Source organism: Acartia tonsa, chromosome 12 (assembly GCF_053477335.1).
Source record: "Acartia tonsa isolate MP-2025a chromosome 12, ASM5347733v1, whole genome shotgun sequence".
Lineage (NCBI taxonomy): Eukaryota > Metazoa > Arthropoda > Copepoda > Calanoida > Acartiidae > Acartia > Acartia tonsa.
The window spans coordinates 30,710,057-30,724,821 of NC_137271.1; the positions used below are offsets into that span (position 1 = coordinate 30,710,057).

The following is a 14,765-nucleotide window of genomic DNA, read 5'->3' on the forward strand; positions in this document are numbered from 1 at the left end:
GAAATCAATAAGTAAGAAGTAAATATCTTATTTTTTATCAAAACAGCTTTGCTAATACAGTAAAATTGAGGTAATTCTTTTATTTCTACTAAAAACGGCCACTGCTAGGACTGAAGTTTTTTTAGCTATTGATAATACAAGAGACACTATAATTTTTTATAGCATTTCCCATGAAGATTGCAATTTCACTCACAAAAAAATCTTCGAATGTAAAAATCCTCCAAAATGCATGTATTCATTTAGTTTTTTGCATGGTTTGGTACCATCATATACTTGTTGGTTCCTCTGTTTTGAAATTTTAATGTTCTAAACAAGTGAAACTTTTTCAAATCTTTCAAAGATTTGACAAAAATTGAGATTTTTAAAAGTTGTTAAATATTGATTGTTGAACATTAAAAAAAAACAATAAGATAGCTATTAAATTACTTTCTTAAAACCTTGAATATAAAAAAAATCATATTTCAAATTTTCTGAAACCTAATTCAATTAATTATTTGTTTGTGAAGTCAATTTATATTGAAAATTTAAATACTACTCTTTTTACCATTGTGGATGTGGTGGGACAGAGAGGGCCATAGGGGGGGGAAGTGTAATGTGTATAGGGAAGGCTTGTTGTGCAAAATTAGCTCTAGGGGGAATTATGAACCAAAGATTGAAGTTATGAACTAAATAATGCGCACAGCTTATGTAGGGTTAAACTAAAAAAAATACATTTTAGAGACAAATAAGGAACCTTTCTTTCCTAATTATTAAAAGCGTGCCGTTATTGTTATAAATAAGGAAAAATAGTTGTCTTACAAACTCTTACAATCAAAAAATAAAAATTTCGTCTGAAAAACTTCTGAAATAATAATATTCCTAAAATAGCAATAAATACCCCCAAATTTTTTTTATGAAAATTAAAGATTCGCTAAACTAAAAATTAACATACTTTTACTTTTTACAAAAAAGATGTTTTCAAGGGGGGGAAATTAAGGGTGGTTTGTATGCTAAGGGAGAAAGCTAGAAAGAAAGAAAGAAAGATAAAAAGAGAAAGAGAGATAAAGCTCTTCCGCCTTTCTTCTTTCTAATTATTTCGTCTGATTAGATAATATATAAGGATACTAGCGGTTTCGCCCCTAGCCTCTAGGGGCTTTGCCCCAAGAGGTATAATTACATATTTTATTACCTGGAGATGCATCCAAGAAAATAGCCTAAAACCACCATAGGACCATTAGGTATATTTCCTGATGAGTAGAATCCGATCGGTTCAGTGGTTACCGAGATCTTAAGGGACAGATGGACATATGAACAGACAGACGGACAGATATCGTTCTACTTTGTATTATAGACATGTATAATCAAGACAACTACATGCCCCAATTGGCAAAGACTCTTTCGTCTGCTAGGAAAATATCAAATTTGTTTTCTGTTCTTTTGTAGGGACTCATCTGTGTTTCTGACGCTATTAGCTGAAATCAAAGACCCAATACAAAATCGGAACACGGTCCCTTCCCTGAGCACTGAGCAGCCAACCCTCTCATGAACCCTCTATTTCTTTATTTTAATTGTTAGACCGTGATTCAATTTATGAAAGTCTAAGCTCTTTAATTAGAATAAGCCCGTCTGTATGTAACGAATAGCAATTATCGTTAATTTAGGTATGTTATCGTATCAATTTGAAACATATGATTCCTGTAACAATTTAGAAAGAGTAGCAACTCTATAATTATTACCAGAATGTCCGTAAATCCACCTAACTATTATAAAAAAAACAGCAATGAAGATAGTTTATAAATATAAACAACATTAACAATTGTACAGTAAAAATTAATAGATAAATTCAGTAATTGATGAATCCAAACGACAGTTGAAGAAGATTTTATGCTAAGAAAGTAATGGGATGTATGTCTGTGAGAAAATTACATTTAACCAATAGCGTTACGGACGGACAGACAAACTAAATTATGGAGCATTATGGCAATTGATGCAAAAAAAAAATTATATCATAAATTAATTTATTATTAAAAGAATTTTAATATAAAATTCATGGTTGCAAATTAATTTGGATTAATCTTCATTTTTCAATTGTTCATCTCCTTTTCTCTTGGTTGTAACACAAGACCATAAAGACTAAAACAAGGACAATCATGTCATATAACAGATCTATAGTATAGATGTATTAACAGCCAACAATCCGCCCCCCTTTTTTCAAGGACCATTTTAGTCTGCTAGCAAATTATTTTCTGCTACTTGGCTGCGTTAATAATCCCGACAATATTGGTTGATTTTCAAAGACCCAATTGAGAGTCGGCACAAGGTCCTTGGGATGGGACCATAAAGTTAATTAACCCCTTCCCTCTCTAGTGTTTTACTCTGATTGTCAAATAGTAGCGAAGCCTTTTAAAAATACAAGTCAATTTGTGTGCTTTCTCTCAAGGAGCCTTTCGAGCACTGAAACACCTCATCTCCATATTTTTGAAATAAGTTAAAAGTAGTTTTTTTTCTATGTATAACTCCTGCTACCCAGTACCCAATTTAACCTAAATTTAACTTAACCTGACCAAAAAATTACTTGTGTATGTGTGTGTTGGAGGGGGGGGGGGGGGCGGGGGGGGGGTTATGCTCAACAAGGCATTTTGAGGGAAAAGAGCATTAATAATAGATATGTTTATTGTTTATTTATTGTTATATGCGTGTTTTTGTTCACGTAGGAAACTTTTTCATAGCTATTTCAGAAATGTTTTCAAGTTAATGGCGCAGCTATCCCACAACCGATTCCCATGATTATATTCTCATACATCTAAGCTATAATAAAAAAGAATAACGAAGATTTTACGTCAAAGGGACGGACGTACATACAGACAAACACTTTTTATAGAGGAGGTGCGATTTTATACCTTTTGATTTTGTTTTAAATCAAAAACCTCCTCCATTGTCTCTGGGAGCCTAAGATAAAAAGAATAGTTATTTCTCGCATCGTATTATAAGCGGCTTTCTGCGGATATAGAATGTACAATTATAAGATTAAAACTAGTTTTTTAGCCCCGAGGTGCCGAAAGCACAGGCTAAAAATCTGGTTTTAATCTTATAATTGTACATTTTTATATTCGAAGAAAGCTGGATATAATACGATGCTAGACATAGTTTTTTCGTGTAGATGAGAACCGGTTCCTATCCACCGGATTCGAATGAATACGAGAAAATATTTGATTTACATTCAGGGAGGGAGGGGACATTGGACTGTAAATAACACTAGTTGGTACTCAAAGATTTATAAGTTATCATATTTGTTAGTTTAAGAATTCTAGGTACTTTAATTGAATTGTGGTTGGTTAGTTTCAAACTATTTATGACAAATATTGTTTTTGATCATTGGGGATGTACATCATTTTATCGTCATTATCTTATCCCGTAAATTCAATGAATAATATTACAGAAAAAAATGCAAAAAGCATAACATAGAACAATAATCTGTAACAGCTATTTATTGCATAGTAATCTAGACATCTTTCCGTAGATAGTAAAATTAAAAAATTTAAGATTAACTCCAGTTTTCATGGCCCTGTGGGTCATAGGCCAACAAACATGGTATTGATTTTATGTTTTTTATTTTGTTGTTCCTGAAAAATTTCCTAAATTACTACATGATACATAAGTTTTCAGTGTGGCTAATGACCGGTTATAATCCAGCGGAAAAAATTCGGTTTCGAATCCATGCTGGAAAACATGATAGTTGATTAGAACTTGTTTCTACAAATATAATGTTTAAGTTAAACGCCGAAAAGTCATTTTAAAGCGAAACCTCTTGATTATCTTCTATAATACAAAGTAGAACGATGTCTGTCTGTCTGTCTGTTTGTTTGTCTGGTTGTTGTTCTTTGTTGTAGCAATGGATCTCGCTAACCGCTGAACTGATCGGGTTCTCCTTTACAGGGTAGCTTCTCATAGGTCCCGGGAAGGTTTATAAATATTTTTTTGGGCTGTGGGACACCCCTAACCCCCCCCCCCAAAAAAAATGAAAAATATTTCCTCCCCACACAAAAAAAAAATCTTTTTAAAACTAAAATTAAAAAGTGGAGTCAACTACTCCCCCCCCCCCCAAAAAAAAAATTCCCCCACCCCCAAAGAAATTTTTCTTTTAAATCTAAAATACGAAAAATTGGTTTGATCAAACCTCTTGGGGGCAAAGCCCCTAGAGGCTATGGGCGAAGCCGCTAGTATAATTATATTTTACTAGTTTTTAGTTGTACGGTGGAATGAACAGGGTGACAAACAGACATTAGAATAGCCGTGCTATATAAATACCAACTTTACAGCTGTTACAGACAGACACGGGTGATTAGAGAAGTGAGGCTAGGGGGATGGACACCAGGGAGAGTGTATCCTCCCCCCTCCCTCCTTGATTTTGCCAGGGGTGTGGATACGCCCCCCTCATACACGCCTCTGCATATATGTGTAATGAGTATAAAAACTTTATAAAAAAAAGCGCAGCCCATTGAAAGCAAATCAATAAAACATTATCTATTTCATATTCATAAATGCATAAAAGCAAATAATTAATATTAGTAATGATACTCAAAACAAAGATGACTACAATCATATAAGCTAAGGTCTAAAATCAGACGGTAGGACAAACGAACATTAACACTGGTATACTGTCGAATAGGATAATAATACTATATAAATGTAATTGTCATAAAGTTAAAATCAACATATTTTAAAAGAAACTACGAACTTTCTGATCACAACTATAGAGTTGCTATGCTTCCTCGTACCTAACTTTAACAAAAAACATCATGGCGGTGCAGTGATACCTAGTAACCTATAAAACCTAACTTAACCTTGCTTAATGTAAAAAACACACAAACGAAATTTTACCCCACCATCCATATTTTTAATTAAGTCCAATATAGGGGTGAGGGGTTCCTCTGCTATTCTTAGCTCTTTGAAGGAAACTGTTGAAAATTATGACCATCATGCCCTCTATATTAGCTTTTTTTTATAGATTTATTTTAGTAAAGCTTTGCTTTTAATTAAATAGCAATGGATTTATTATTACTTTCAAAAGATTATCATATAGTCTAATAAAGTGAAACTTGCTAAAATAACAACCACCCTATTCCACCCCTTTACTCCAACCCCTACCCTCCAACTGGATAAAGGAACTGATCAGCAAATGACAGGGGTAATAGCAATAATAATTTTCCCCTGTCATAATATCCATGTATATTCTACATCCATTTAAATAGCATAGACATATTTATCAGATGTAAAGAAATTAATGGGTATGAAAATATATTTTCATCTTATATTTTTCACACAATTTTAACATAAATCATTTTATGTTTTATGTAAAAAGAAATATAGAAAATGGTACTTCATCTTTATATGTTCTTTAGGAATTAGAATAGATAACTTGAACTAAAATAATTGACTATAGAGCCAATAAATTTATAGTATAAATGTATAACCAGACAACTATCTGGATCTCCCTGTTAAGGCTCTTTTTCGTCGGCTAGTAAATTGCTTTCTGCTCCTATGTAGCCACTTGGCTGTGTTAATATTCCAGACGCTAATGGTGGATTTTCCATTTAAAAGTCGACAGGTCCTTGGGAAGAGGACATACAGTTATTTAACCCCTTCCCCCTCTAGTGTTTTACTCTAATATAAAGACCCTAAATAGTATGAGTGAAGTCCTTAGTAAATGATTTTCTCGTATTCATTCGAATCCGGTGGATAAAAACCGGTTCTCATAAATACGAAAAAACTTTGGTTAGCATCGTATCATATCCAGCTTTCTACGAATATAAAAATGTACAATAGTAAGATTAAAACCATTTTTTTAGCCCATGCCTTCGGCACCTTGTGGCTAAAAAAACTGGTTTTAATCTTATAATTGTACATTCTATATCCTCGGAAATATGTTTATAATACGATGCGAGACTTAATTTGTTAACTCACAACAAATACCTACATTTTATTAAATTAAGTTACCTGAAATTTGGGTAGATATATGGCCAAAAATGGGGCTATGATACCTCCGATACGGGCGGCAAACGAAAAGGTTCCAACTGCAGTATTTCTAAACAAGAAAGGTTATTTAATTTGCAGCAAAGCATTTTGAAAAATTGTGATAAATAAAAGACCTCTTTATATTTCCATACTTTCTATGGCAAAGTTTTAGACTTTTGTGCCAATGTAGAATGTCGCTTAAATGTAGATTTCTAGCAGACATAAGGAAAAAGGATAAGAGGATGAATACTCACCCCAATTTCATTGTAAAATATTACTTCCCCCCTACTAAAATAATTTGTCTGCTATTTATCTAAACCGTCCGCGGCTTTTTGCATCTTAATCATAACCTATTCTATATATGTAAAAAAAATAAAAAAAATTTTATCTAATTAATTATTATCATTTTTCTGTAATTTATTATGTTTTAAAAAAAATTAAAGAAAATATTTAATATACAATTTGATTTAGAATCTTAAAAAACAAACAGCCGCGGACGGTCTTAGTGCAGCAGAAAAGTATGTTTCGCCTAGTTTAAAAATAGGAGGGTTCACCTTTTATGATCAAAAATTTATTTTTTTTCAAATTAGCCTAAATGTAATATTTAAATCTAATTAACATGATAAAACTTTTAAATGTTTACTAATAAAAAATTAATAGTTTAGCTCTCAGCCACCAGGTTCGCTAGTTGTCTACTTCAAAGACATACATTAAAACTAAGGCTAAATATTAAATAAAAAATTTCATAACTGAATAATCTAAATAAGTGAATAATCTGTAATGCTATCTATGTTCTTTCTCAGACAATACTCGTTTTTACAATATTTTTAACATTTTCAAGTGATGTTATTTACCCCTCAGGCTTTGGCCCTTTAGTGACAAAAATCCAAAACAAGAAAAATACAGGCAAAATAAAAATTGATGAACGCTATGATATTCTAGTTCTATATCCAAAGCTAGATGGCACTGAAAAACTGATTTTTATAATTTACAATCAAATGTTCATATTAAATTTGTAAAAACGTTTATTTATTAAAAAATATAAGTTACATAGACTGCAATATAAATCTTATAAGCTGATAATGAGTGTTATGATTAAAGTCAGTAGCAAAGTCATGAAAAATTAATAATGATAATTTTATATTCTTTCGTTAGGTTTCATCAGAATGGATGATAATTCAAAATATTTCTATATCATCCCTTAAAAATTAGATTTATGCTTCAAACAGCAACTAAATTGTCTTGAAATTATATTTAATTTTAAGATATTCCCATTTTGAAAAGTGGTGGAATAACATTAAAAATTCAGCGCGGCAATTGCTCAATATAGGCCTCTAGGCCCACTGCCTATTTTAGTCCTTCAAATACCTCGATTTCTCTCTTTTATTATTTTCTCTATGCTAGCAGACAAAGGTTACCGTTACTGAAATAATCAAGTACAAAGACTAACAGAATTTAGTTCTGATGTACTAAATTCAAAACATGATTATTACATTTTAAGTAGGCATGCAAACACAGAACAAATAAAAATAGGAAAGAATAAATAGCATTACACAAAGTATTTTTCTCTGCAAATTTATATACTGGTTATGGCCGAACAGTGTAGATTTAAACATTATTAGAACTGGTGCAACATTAGCCATTAATAATCTGCAATGTTTTTTTGTCCTGTTCATGTAGTGCACAAAATATGTAAACTATTAAATGTGTCTTATTTTCGCGCATTTCTTCAGCAGTATTCTTCAGATTATTTATTTGCCTTGTGTATAAATGTGGATAACTAGAAAATAACAGATGTACGTACAGGAGGACGTACATTTGTACCTTATAATTGTAGGATACATTTCAGCTGTATACATGTAGACAACAGAGAAATTACCAGCTGCAAACAGTTTCCCAATCAAAGCTAAAGTTGTTCTAAAAATAAGGATAATTGCTTAATGAAGTGAATGAATATGCGGCAAAACCTCCATTAGACAACCAACCTATGTATTGCACTACCTTTGTCTGACAAGTCCTAAATGTATATGGTAATTAGTTGTGCCTGTTTTGGGCCAAGGAATTCTTCCTACTCTAAATATTTATGTCGCGCACCTCACATAGAAGCAGTAGGGACCATTTTTAAAGTTTTCACCTTCCCAAAAACGAGGGGATGCGCTACGTGTTACGCCACAGTCGCGGGTATGTTGAAGTTTTAGTAATGAAAATGAGAAAACTCTAGTATTACCAAAAGACAGAAGGATAGAGGCATACATACACTTCACATATAGAGTAGATTCGCTGCTAACAAAGTATTAATACATTTACAAATTTACAAATAGCGAAGCACTAAATTGAAAAAAAATATGTATATAACTACTGAAAAATAAGAGAGGGGGGAGGGCATAAAAGTTATTAATTAACTGGCTATTGACATATCATTGGTTACCTGAGCACCCCTTCTTCTAGAAAGCCAGCAGTAATACAGCTAATACCAGTAAACATCAAGGAACTACATAATATAGAAAATAAAAATCAACATCAAGCGTTCCTATAAATTAAAGCCACCAAAAATATTTACCTGATAAAGAATGGTTTTCTGCCCCAGACATCAGTCACAAGCATACAAATCAAATAACCTAGAAAAAAATAATTACAAATAATTGGTGGAAAAGTTTGGTTACTATACAAGTACGTCGTACAAAATTAACCTGGAAGTAAAACGTTTATTAGCCAACAAATTGTAGACCATCTTTAGGGTTCAGTATAATTTACAGACCTGCTATCTATATATTCTATGTACCTGGTATTTCCATCAGAGCTCCGAGTACAAAGCTAACCAGCTAATCATCTCCTTGCTGTATACATGTCACCTGTCTATCTATCTATTCACCTGTAATTTCCACCAAAGCTCCAAGTATAAAGCTGACCAGCTTATCATCTACTAGCTGTATACATGTCACCTGTCTATCTATCTATTCACCTAGAATTTCCACCAGAGCTCCGAGTACAAAGCTAACCAGCTTATCATCTCCTAGCTGTATACATATCACCTGTCTATCTATCTATTCACCTGGAATTTCCACCAGAGCTCCGAGTACAAAGCTAACCAGCTTATCATCTCCTAGCTGTATACATATCACCTGTCTATCTATCTATTCACCTGGAATTTCCACCAGAGCTCCAAGTATAAAGCTGACCAGCTTATCATCTCCTAGCTGTATACATGTCACCTGTCTATCTATTTATTCACCTGGAATTTCCACAAGAGCTCCGAGTATAAAGCTGACCAGCTTATCATCTCCTAGCTGTATACACTATACATGTTAACTGTCTATCTATTTATCTATCTATATACCTGGAATTTCCACCAGAGCTCCAAGTATAAAGCTGACCAGCTTATCATCTCCTAACTGAGCCATTGACATCCCAAGACCAAAATATCCTTTAGTTTCCACATTCATAATACATTTCTCACGATTTGGACAACGTTTTATTTCCAGCATTGATTCAAATCCTTTTAATCTCCGCTGTATTAAAACCGATTCTAAACCTTACTAAAAATCAATTATAATTTTGCACTATGCACAAATAAATATAAATCATTGAATTATTTTTCTGAGCCTTAGGCTTCTCAGGGCCAACAAAACAGAAAACTATTTTATATTTCCATTTTGTATTTGTATTTGTATCTTGAAATGTGTTTCATAAATTAAAGTTAGGTAAGAAAAGGTCAAGATATTTAACTAATTATTTTTTGTAGAAAAGGTCAAAATATTTCAAAATGTCAAAAATAAATAAAAAATTTACTGAGATTTCACGAATTACTTAACATAGGAAGTAAATTGTTATACAATTTCATCTATACTCACTGTATAACTGTCTACTGTCCCTCTTTCTCTGTCTGTCAACATTTTTGGTTCTTTCATTCAAAGTTTCTGTTGAGTACTAATACCCCCCTCACTTATTTTTTTCATGCATTGATTAACCCTTACAGATCGGGCCCCTATTCCCACCTTAATAGATCGGGGGGGGGGGGGGGGTCATATTGACCCCCCCCCTCTATCTCGGCTTCTGTTACAGATAAAGACGTAAAATTTTTTTCTGGTGGTTCATGTGTATTTTTAGAGAAAATTACTTTTTCTAGTCATAGCGGTCAGGCCGCTCCTTAGCCGCTTTTTAGCGGCCAGCCGCTAAATTTTAAAACAGCTGTAGAGCGGCCAATTTTGCAGCTAGGATGACCAAATTTTAGGACGAACTTTTATTTTTCATAACAAAAAAATTACTTTTTCTGATCATCGCCGAAAAACGGCAAATAACGGAAACCGCCATTTTCGGCGGTTACGGCGGTAAAACGGCGGTTGGCGGCGCCAATTATTATTTTTATCTGTTTATTATTGCTCAAGGATTTACCAAAAAAAATTATAGGTCTCCAGCTGTAATTGAAGCCACGATATTCATGATATATGTCTGAAGTAAAAGCCGGACAAAAATCGGTCATAAAGTCGGTCAGGGTGCGGTCAAACGGTCATAACACCACTTTTCTCATAAGGTCATTGATATCTCAGTATTCACCAAAAAAAATTTAGGTTTCTACCTTATATACAAAGTCATAATGTAGAAATTAAGATTTATTTAGAATTTTTTTTTAATTTTGGTGCTACCCAACCGACTTTGACCGGACACCACGACCGACACAGACCAGATATCCTAATAAAATCAACTCTTGCCGACGTATAATTACTAAACTTAAAAAGCCATGAAGTCACAACTCTCTGTCTTACCTACAAAAAAAATGACATTGAAAAAATAGAGGGGGGGGGTCAATATGACCCCCCCCCCCCCCCCCCCGATCTGTAAGGGTTAAGAGGGGATTGGAGAATATTTTTTAACTTGTGCCAAACCCCTGCGAGGGCGTTAATCCTACATAACCATGCAGTATCCAATATAACCTAACCTAAAGTATTGAAAAACCAAATAAAGAACCCTTATTTATCAGAAGTGGGGTAGATGGTAATGGTGCTCAGCATGGTACTCTGTGTTAAGCCTTAACAGTCGGGCCCCTTGCCGCACCTTTTACGGTCAGGGGGGGTGGGCTTTAAACGCCCCCTCCTCTATTTTCTCAGCTCCTATTAGAGTTTGAGTGACACAACCCAATCTTTCCCGATTTTGTATAATTTTTACGGAACACGATTCCAGTGACGTCATATTTTTCTTTACTGAAAAAGGGAAGGGGGGAAGAAAATCTCTTCAAAAGAGATAGGGAAAACCCCCTTTTCTCCCATCTCTTTTTTTCTTCCCCCCTTCCCTTTCAACGCCCCCCCATCCGGACCGTTAAGGGTTAATGCACCACTTATTCTTCATTGTTTATTGTATGAATGAGGTACCTAGTGAAATAATTGGCCAGTTCAGCAACATCACAATTGTGTAGATCCTTATGGATTTGGTCCTATAATTGTCAAAGTATTAAGGGCACTTGATGTCAACTTTGCACATGACTTAATAGTTTTAAAAAATATCCAGGGGTTAATTTTCTTGGAAAGGGGGATGCACCCTCTCTCCCCCCCCCAAAAAAACATGAACCTTTCTAGTGCCTATGAGAAGCTTCACTGCAAAGGAGAACTAAATCAGTAAAACGGTCAGAGACATTTGGTATACACAGATAGACATGAAGTCTATAGATATCCTGTTACTTTTTTTTTATAAAGATTTAATATTTTTAGTTGGATTAAAAAGCTATCAATAATTTGTATTATTCAGTGATGAGTTTGACGAAGATGATTAAAGTCCCTCCACAGATTATGACGTCATACGAAAGAATAGCCAATAAAAGGCCAGTATACACTGTAATTGACCAATTGCAATGGTTAAATTTATGCTGGCCTCTCATTGGTTATTTTATCGTATGACGTCATAATCTGTGGAGGGACTTTAATCATCTTCGAGTTTGACGGTCAAAATCAGTTAATGAATGCCAAGGGGAGACTAACAGACAATGAGGTATATAAAGCAGCTAAGCTGCTGAAAGAAAAATAAACCAGGACTCAAAATAATTTAATAAAATACAAAATTTGCACAGATTAAAGAGAAAGGGACACAAAAGACAAACATCTGTTTTAGATTAAGAAACTTAATAAAACTTTTTTCTTTCTATTTCTTTAAAACAGCATAAAAATTGAGAAACATAAAAATATTGCCAAACAATGTTTTGGTGCTTTTACTATTATTACACCACTAAATCATGCCCTACCCCCTTTCCTTATTTCTTTTTTTAAAGAAATTTCTTTTAGCCTTTTGGGTTGCACTACCCCAACGGGTAACTTTTACTGAACCTACCCCATTTATTTAATCTCTTATCATACGATATATCTGAGAAAAGCACTGATTTGAATTATTAATATCTTTATCCTTTTTTAAATGAGAGAGGTAAAACAGTTTTCAAAGCATTGATTATATTTTCCTAAATTTTTTTCACATTTTTGTATAAACCATAAACTTTTTTTCTACTGAACTAGCAAAAAAAACTGAAGATAATTAAATAAAATGTCAGTTTCAACTTCAAATAAATTTAGCAAAATAATAAAATTATTTTCAATGCTACCGGGGAAGTGTCTAACTACAATGTATCATGCCTGAAACGTTTAGAATGGTACCTACTGCTGTCAGATCAAGCTTGTGACTTCAAAAGTAAAAGTAGGTGGTAAAGTATTTGCTTAAAAATAGACGCATTTGAAGATGATTAAAGTCCCTCCACAGATTATGACGTCATACGATAAAATAACCAATGAAAGGCCAGCAAAAATTATACCATTGGTCAATTACAGTGTATACTGGCCTCTCATTGGCTATTCTATTGTATGACGTCATAATCTGTGGACGCATTTCATTAACATACGCACAAATTAGAACTTACACACTAAAGTCGTGTAATCAAATCATTGTCATGTTAGAGGGATATATCGCTCTGTCCAATGCAAAACATATTAAATGAAACCAAAAGACAGACATACTGATCGACAAATACAACTTATAGAGTAGCAATGCTATTATGATTTACTTGAAAAGATCTGCGAATCCCAATTGTTGTTTTTGCTCCTTCTTTTTGTCTTCTTTAGAAAGGATCAAACATTCTTTTATTGTTTAAATCCTCAGTTGTAGAGTAAAATAATTGGTTGAAAAGGCTGGACACTTCAAGTTTTAACCAACCAATCATGATTTGCTAAAAGTACCAAAAGTTTTTAAGTCAACAAAGAAAGAACTTTTAGTCGTAGTGAGTTTAAAGTTCAATTTCCTCTTTCTCCATGAAAATGTATCATTGCATGAAAAATTTAAAGTTTTTGTATGTTTGTCCAGTAAGATCTCTTTTTAGAATGTTTGATAGTGTTCCTGAATCTTCAGACGAAGCATTTCCCAGTAGTTCTACATTGTCCAGACAAATCTGAAAAAAAAACAAGAAAATCATATCCTAGGTAGCGCAGCAAACAATTGTAATCGCAAACTTTTGCGGAGAGAAAACAGTTACGGACCTTTTTAATATTCCCATTGATATTTGAATAAGTAAAAAAATTTGGACTTCAGAAGCTGTTCAGGTTTAGGTATTGTTTTGTTTTGTTATAGTATAATTTAGTATATTTCAAACGACAAACATCTAGAAACTCTGTCTTCAAAGAGTTAAGAAGGAGGCTAAAAAGTTGCGTACACTAGTCTAGGGCTTTAAATTTCCTCAAAATGGAGAATCCAATCGGTTAAGTTGTTATAGATTTATTTTTTTTTTGAGGGGGGGGGGAGGGGGGTGGTGTTATTTGGTTTAATTCCCCCATCATATCCCTTGAATATTGAAATCAATATTCCATGAATTTGATTTCATTAACTTGATTCTACTTTTATGAATACCTATCATAGAATTAACAAAATACATATATTTTTTTATATTTAATACAAGGCTTTAAAATGACTTCGTATTTTTCATTCATTTGTCTATTTTTTTAGATTGTAACAGGATTTAAAGAACAATATTTTAAGCTTCTGTCAAAGAACTTGCTTGTCCTTGATTTTTTTCCCCAACAAAAGAAATGTCCAAAATGAGATTAGTATAGGATAAGGAGAGATCTGAAATCTATTCAATTTTTTTCTCTTTCATTGTTTACTATTCTTTTATTTGATATTCATCAGAAGCAAGTAAAAAGATTTGGCTTGTATGCACCAAGCGGCAGCCTACGCCATAAAAAGTAATCGGTTATTAAATTTACTAACAGGTGCATCTTTGGTATCTAGGGGATATTTAAAGTGAAGATGGCAGCTAAAAAATATCCAATACGTTAATTTCTAAATAGAATACATTAAACCAGTGAAAAATAAAATGTTATGAACTCCAAAAGTTTTGGACACAAAATGTCATAAAATTATAGAAATAGTTTGACATTGTAAATAAATATTTTATCACCTTGCCATCAATGTAAAGTAATACAGGAAAAGGGAAAGGTTTTGTGATTTTTTTTGTAGAATTGATTAATATAATAGCTACCCATGAAAGTAATAGGAAGTTCAAATATTTTACATTCAAAAAAATTGTGTGACCGTCTGTCTTTTATGTTCTTCTGTCTTTCATACATAAACTTTAATATAATTTTCTGTGCTGTTATAGCATTAGAATAAAACACTAGAGGGGGAAGGGATTAAATAACCACCCCATGGACCTTAAGCCAACTCTAAATTGGGTCTTTGAAAACTAACCAACAGTGTCGTCGGGAATATTAACACAGCCAATTGGCAGAAAACAATTTGCTAGCAGA

The 14,765-nt window shown here is 33.1% G+C and overlaps 1 protein-coding gene across 1 annotated transcript in view; it reads right to left on the reverse strand.

The window, feature by feature from the left end:
- Positions 1-1,804: 1,804 nt before the first annotated feature.
- The window catches only part of LOC145333850 (solute carrier family 22 member 4-like), a 32,023-nt gene continuing 19,062 nt past the window's right edge, over positions 1,805-14,765 (reverse strand). Inside the window, exons 16-25 of the mRNA XM_080179108.1 lie at positions 13,360-13,411; positions 13,031-13,082; positions 11,361-11,422; positions 9,332-9,418; positions 8,555-8,612; positions 8,423-8,485; positions 7,819-7,911; positions 5,977-6,064; positions 2,880-2,928; positions 1,805-2,112 (exon numbers count right to left, since the gene is read on the reverse strand). Of these exons, the coding sequence (XP_080035234.1) occupies positions 2,899-2,928; positions 5,977-6,064; positions 7,819-7,911; positions 8,423-8,485; positions 8,555-8,612; positions 9,332-9,418; positions 11,361-11,422; positions 13,031-13,082; positions 13,360-13,411 (585 nt within the window). The 3' untranslated portion in view covers positions 1,805-2,112; positions 2,880-2,898. The remainder of the gene's footprint in view (positions 2,113-2,879; positions 2,929-5,976; positions 6,065-7,818; positions 7,912-8,422; positions 8,486-8,554; positions 8,613-9,331; positions 9,419-11,360; positions 11,423-13,030; positions 13,083-13,359; positions 13,412-14,765) is intronic.